This window comes from Lolium rigidum, chromosome 4, assembly GCF_022539505.1.
Source record: "Lolium rigidum isolate FL_2022 chromosome 4, APGP_CSIRO_Lrig_0.1, whole genome shotgun sequence".
NCBI classification, from domain to species: Eukaryota; Viridiplantae; Streptophyta; class Magnoliopsida; order Poales; family Poaceae; genus Lolium; species Lolium rigidum.
In genome coordinates, this window is record NC_061511.1 from 266,465,170 (window position 1) to 266,472,211 (window position 7,042).

Consider the following 7,042-nt stretch of genomic DNA (forward strand, 5'->3'; position numbering starts at 1 on the left):
GCTGCGAGAAGAACTTGTCGGAGAACTCGTCGTATCTCACATCACCACTTCGTGATCCTATCCGGGAAGAAGCAAATGCTGGAACACACAACGCATGCAAGTCTTACTACTACGGATAAAGAAGATCCAGCATGATCAGATGCAGGCATGCATGACATGGCAAAGATGATGCGATGCAACTTATCCATATTAATCGGAGTCGGAACCCCGGACAAACAAATTAAGTTGGAGTTGCATTTCTACCGCCAAATTTAAGGGTGGATTAGCATGGCAAACATGGCAGGGGTGAGCTACATCAAAGTTAAATGGAACCGGGACAAAATTTATATAATATCCCACATATTCCATATGTTCCATATTAGGTGTTAATGCAAACTATCACGAGATTGTATGATGCATTATGCAACAGTAGACATGGATGGCATATTCATGTTCCTCTCATTTTTCTGATCAAAATTGATATAGAACACTTTTTCATTTGAGTTACAGATTAAAAGTTATTAACAGAATAGTTTTTATTATTGAAAATAGATTTACAGAATATAATTAATCGAGAAAAGGACCCGAAAACAATTTTCGGAAAGGGGGAAGGACCCCGGGTTACTTTGCAAAATATCCAGGGGGGTTTTCTCAAAAACGGACACGAGCGCAGGGTTGCGGGTTGTTTGCAGAAGAAATGGAGGGCCTGGATGCAAAAGCATCCAGATCCAGATCTGGTGGAGATTTCTCACCGAGCGGGTGGCTAGCCCGGGTCGCTGACGGGTGGGACCAAAGAAGCGGACGTGGTGGCCAGGCTGGCGAACCATCCAGGCACGCACGGAAGGTGCTCGACGCGGAGATGCCGTGCGCGGCGAAGGGAGACGCGGTGACTGCGGCTCGGCGTCGCGCGGCGCGGGCGTTGCAGAGGGACCCCGGATGCGCGCGTGAGGGCGTTGGGTGCGCCTCGCCGGCGCGGACCAGAGGATGGCGGCGGCGAGCACAGGGGGTCGCCGGAGAGCAGCCGGCGGGGATCACCTGCGGCGGAGGGGCTCGGCATCAGCAAGGGGAGGACGAACCAGGAAGCAAAGGAGGAGGGGAGGATGTCCAGAAGGCGCGCGAGGTTACCAGGGAGACGAAGGAGGAGTCGGTGTGGCCGGAGGTGGATGGTGGTCGCCGGAATCGGGGAAAAACGCCGCCAGGGACGGAGAGGGGAACGGCGATTTTGCGCTCGATTTACGGAGCCCCTTTTCGATTCCTTCGGCGAGGTTGCAGAGGAGAACGAGGCGGAGCTTTTGGTGGCGGTGGCTTGTCGAGGGGATGCCGGAGATGGTGGGGCGCCGGCGAAGAAGTGGCGAGTCTCGTGGGGTTTCTCCCTTCTCGTTTGTCTTGCGGTAGAAGAAAGGAGCAGGGCGAGAGAGGCGTGTGCGATGGGGAAAAGGAAAAGAGGCGTGGTCCGAGAGATAAAGCGTGAGGAGAGGGGAGGCTCACACGGCGGTGGAGCTGGGCGCGGCGTTGGTGGAGGACCAGAGCCTCACGCTATGTGCGTGCGAGGTGGAAGACGACAAGGGGAGGGTTGCGTCTCCGCTCGAACCGGTATGAGCTGGTGGGCTGGACTCGGGCAAGAGAAGGAAAGGTGGGCCGCGCGGTGGAGGAAGGGAAGCAGACCAGAAAAGAGAGAGAAAGAGAGGAGGGAGGCCCGGGTAGGATTAGAGGTGGATAGGGTTTTTTTCGTTTTCTCGTTTATTAAAACATTTGAATTCAAAACCTTTTCTGTTTTGAATTTGAAACAAAGGTGGGAATGAGATTTAAAAATAGTTGCAAAATATTTATTTTGTTGTAACCAAAACAAAACACATTATATTCAAAACTTCTTTGTTGGTAAATATTAATTATAAAATAAGTAATATGAGAGGGAGAGGGAGATTAGGGTATTTAAAGGAAGAGACAAGGGGGGGGGGGTTTATAAAAAATAGTTTATTTAATAAAATCATTGAAGATATGATGCATATGCTATGATGAACATGGAACGACACGGAAAAACAAGCAGCGGAGAAAAATCTATTTAGGGTTTTTCCGGGTCGTTACACTCAACCCCTGCACCGCATTGATGCCGATGTCGTTGGAAGCTGCGCGTGCACGCGTTGGCATTGATGGCCAGCGGTACCTAAACCGTGGCTACGCCCGCCTCTTCTCCCCCACTCCCATGGCCGCCACCATTGCCACGCCTCCACAATCTCTCCACGATGAAGCTGGCGAAGTGGATGAAGAAAACCAAACCGCCAATGACCAAGAGGCTGGATCCACGTCCGCCTGGCGGTGCCACCAGGAGTCTCCGCCTCGGCGGAACCCTGCGCGCGCCCGCCTCCTTCCTCCACCCCTGCAGCCACACCAGTTTGCCGGTCCACAGTTGGAGGCAACGGCTCCTCCTCTTCACCGACCGGGCGGCAACATGCAGTACATAACGGTGCAGGAAGCGCAATGGCGGTGGGCGCAGGGCGACCCCTGTCACCACCGCGATGTCTCCCTGCCGCACGGGTGGCACCAGAACAAGGGGAGGCTCCATGTTCCGCCACCACCGACGGACCAGCATGCGCTGTACCAGGAGATGCGCCAGTGAATCGAGCGGCTGCTGCTGGCGATGCAACACGAGGGCTTGTACCGACGCGAGGATTACTGGCGCGCCTTCCTTTCCTATGAGCACGAGGCGCGCCGGATTATCTGCGGTCTCCGGGATTTCATGCCCGGCGACGCCGCGCCAAGAGGAGGTTGTGTACAATGACGACGAGGACGACAACGAGATGGAGGACGTGCCTCCAGCCACTGTGAAGCTGGAGGCACTCGTCCCCGATGACTACGAAGAGGAGGTGGCCATGTTGTCTCCCTGCTGCCGCCACCACCGCTGCCGCCACACGCGCCACCATAGGCAGAATGGGACGGCCAGGAGGTTCCACCTCCCCCGCAGTACGTGCCGCCAGCGACACCACTGCAGATCGCGCAACTGCAACGGTACGCGTCGCCGCGTCCGCAGTACGCGTAGCCAGCGGAGGTCCCTGCTTGGGCGCAGCAGCTGTGAACGCCCCCGCCCTACATCGACCTCGTCTCCGACGACGAAGAAGACGGCGGCGCCTGAATTAGTGTAGATTTTAGTTCGAAACTATGTAAATTATGTTTGAATCAATGAAAAGTTCTATCAAATTTTCACGCGCTTTTTAAACTTCATGCCGTTTTATTTGTCTTCTGTGCGTGGGCCAACCAGTCGCGCGCTGCTGCACGCAATGTTCGGGTGGTCGGACCGCGAGACGCATCCTATCCGCGGGCGATCTAAACGGACGGAAACGAATCGTTTGGGCCGATTTAGGTAGGCCCGCTAGGGATGCTCTGACAACTCCGGCAGGCCGCGGCTGTACTTTTACTTCTAGCGTGCACACATGCAGCCATCTGACTTCATCTCGCAGCCTCTCAACGTACCGCACGATTCGGCACTAACTGAGAATCAGACTGTGGCATCGATCATACAGTACCCCTCACTCGGCTAGAAAAGACGGTAGTTAATGCAACGCAACGGGCAACTAACCACGTGAATGCATATGCATATGCATGATCAGTCACCTCGCCGTGCCGCGCAAGTACGTACTTTTTGCTCCACGCCTCGCTATAAGAAACCCCGCGGCGCGATCCATCCATGATCCATCCATACAAGCAGAGAAGGCAGTAGTGTGCAGAGCACAGCAATGGCGTCTCTGTGCCGAGGCTACCTCCTGTTCGTCCACCTCCTGCTGCTGCCCGTGGCGCTTCTCCCGTGCGCCCATGGAGCACCAGCAGACACAGGTAAGATCAAAATCTCGGCCGTCTTCGTATTCGGCGACTCCATCGTCGACCCCGGCAACAACAATAATCGGCTCACGGAGGCGAAGGCTGACTTCCCGCCCTACGGCCAGGACTTCCCCGGCGGGGTGGCCACCGGGAGATTCTCCAACGGCAAGGTCCCTGGGGACATGTTTGGTACGTACTGGTGGGAACTAACTTCGTTGTTTACGCTGTGTATAATTTTGGTCTAGATAGGGTGCCTTTTCTGTTGATTTAGGAATTAACTATTTCTTTCACGTTTCATTGAACTTTGGTTGCACCAACGTGATTGAATGGCTGTGTTTAGTTGAAGGCTAACAGCTAACTAACTTTTCCACACCTATGGTTAAGTCAAGTGTAGCCAAGAAAATATGCACACCACGCTTGTGACAAACTTTTGCAATGCTGAGTTTATGCGAGCTCGTAGTAGTAGTGGTACGACAGTCCCAGATGTGTCCATGTCATAGTAGTACCTTTTCCAATACTTACTGGAATTTAAAAAGTGTTAAATATACTTGTGATGAGCAAAAGACACGGTTGGGTTGTCGAATATCAACCGTGCTCACGGGTGCCCGCCAACTAGTGGCGCCTGATAATTTCATGGATCGCCTACATGTTCTTCTAAAAACCACCGCACAACGTGGAAGTTTGACACTTCCACAACAACTCCGATGAAGAGCAGCACCACTGGACTTGAGGCGCGATTTTTACCGTCCCAAATCATTTATACATCATTGTTCTATATTTTCGGTTTCTTATAATGTAAGAACTAACGGTGTAGTACACATATGTTAATAGTCATTCTACCATAATGGTAGAACATGTACATATGTAGTTCTAACGTATGATGAAGAATTACCTTAGTGAGGCATGCAAAATTTGCTACTTCTATCTTCTTTATATCTTTAAAATCTTTATGTTCAAGATGTACTCTTTGGAGTAATTGATCTTTCATGATTTTCTTCAGTATTGTCAACTCCATCCATCCCAACAAAGTACTTGAAATATATACCAAGCTGTCTCCATATTAGCACATATATTACCCCACGTTCAGATTATTTTAAATATATCCAACTATATAAATATGCTGATTTTATTCCCAAAAAGAATGATATATTTTCGCGAATAAATCAATTACTTATCTGAAACTATGATTTGGTCAACCCTTTATAAGTATTAGCTCTTTATTGTCTTGACAATTCCTAATCCATACACAAACATTCTAGTGTTACACCGAGTGGAAACTTGAATATCTACTGATATTATTTATCCTCATCGAGCAGCTTCAGGGTTCGGAATTAAGAAACTACTGCCACCATACATTGGAGACGATCTTCAACTAAGTGACCTACTTACCGGTGTTGTATTTGCCTCAGGAGGCAGTGGATATGATCCTTTAACTTCTATACCCGCGGTAACTAAATGTATCTTATGTGTCTACTAGTAAGAAAGTTCTTCGTCAAGTATATTTCGTTTTGGTTTCACCCGAAACTAAGATTGTCAGGGAAATTTGTAAATACTAATTTATGATCCTTCAGGCTGCTACATCAAGTACCGGACAGCTTGAGTTATTCCTTGAGTATAAGGAGAGGTTAAAATCTTTAGTTGGTGAAGAGGAGACGGCACGTGTAATCTCTGAAGGCATATACTTCACAGTCATGGGGGCAAATGACCTTGCAAACAATTACTTTTTACTCCCCTTGAGGCGCCATCAATATGACCTTCCTTCATATATTAACTTTCTTGTTTCTTCGGCCGTCAACTTCACTATGGTAAGAGCTATTATTAAAACTCTAAACTTGTAAGAAATTATTTGTCGTCATAGCTTTTTTTAGAGAACTTGTTTCACAAAGTTCTTGTCTTCAGAAGTTCTTCAAAAGTATAAAGTGATGCATATTTCCCTTTGTTGGTGCATTACAGATACATCAGATTTTTTTTTAATTACTGCATTTTGTATAGCGTCTACTTCTCCTGACAAGTATCCACATAGGCATGTACTATAATCATCGTGGTACCATAAATAACTTACAATCGCCTACTTTTTTATGTGTTATTTCTTTATATTTTTTCATTCACATTTTGCTAGTCAATCTACATATACAGAAATTTAGCACTGCCTTACTTTTCTGCCCAGAAATTAAATGAGATGGGTGCAAGGAGAATTGGGTTCATTGGCATTCCACCAGTTGGATGTTGTCCTTCACAAAGAATACTTGGATCAAGAGAATGTGAGCCATTGAGGAATCAAGCGGCACAATTATTCAATTCTAAAATCACAAATGAAATACGCCGGCTAAATGAAGAACAAAGTGTTCCAGGCTCAAAGTTTGCTTATCTTGATATATACTACAATTTGCTTGATCTTGTTCAGCGACCACAGTTTTATGGTGAGTGCTCACTTCATTCTCGGTTGTTATTTTAGAGAATGCCATGAACTGTTTTTGTAGAGTATATCTTCAACTGAGCCATATTTATATAAATTACTGAGACACATTTACCTCTTAAATATCGTAAACTTACGAAACTATATACAAACAAATGCAACAATGCGAGAGCTGCATAGTAAACTAATATGGTGTATAAATGTTTAAATATTTTTTATTATCATTTTATAATATGAGCTTTCTATAACGTGTTCAGGAATATGAGCTAATGTATATGTTTTCATCACAACAATTTGGTGCTGAACATTGTGCAAATTTTTGCTATACAGGTTTTAAGGAGGTAGCCGAGGGATGCTGTGGCAGCACAGTACTAAATGCAGCAATATTCATTAAAAATCATCATGCATGTCCAAATGTTAACGATTTCATTTTTTGGGACAGCTTCCACCCTACTGAAAAGGCCTACAGCATTGTGGTTGATAAACTCTTTCAGCAAAATATGCATGACCTAATGTGAATCTCCGGACAAATGAACAAGTTCTATTAGAACCACAAGTCAATTTGAGAGTTAGTACTCTCCTGCACTGTGACTATTTGACCGTGCATGTATACTTTTACAATGAGTGAATGTTTTAACCTTTCAAATGGGTCAGAGCTTGTCGAACATATGCGGGAATTGTTCTTATAGACTCGAACACATGTACCTGTTTCGAACTTTCCCTCAAACTTATTCATGGGACATGTTACGAATTTGTTGTCCATTGGTGTGGAAGTTGAGAGCTTATCCGATAATAGCGTTCTATGTTCTTTAGGAAAATGATATGTTGTGGGAA

General features: G+C 46.9%; 1 protein-coding gene across 1 annotated transcript; it reads left to right on the forward strand.

Moving 5' to 3' along the window:
• The first annotated feature begins 3,710 nt into the window (after nt 1-3,710).
• Nucleotides 3,711-6,726, forward strand: LOC124650491 (GDSL esterase/lipase EXL1-like). The gene is made up of 5 exons (XM_047190008.1): nt 3,711-3,981; nt 5,109-5,239; nt 5,364-5,597; nt 5,960-6,053; nt 6,539-6,726. The coding sequence occupies exons 1-5, from the start codon at nt 3,711-3,713 to the stop codon at nt 6,724-6,726; spliced, it is 918 nt and encodes a 305-aa protein (XP_047045964.1).
• The last annotated feature ends 316 nt before the right edge of the window (nt 6,727-7,042 follow it).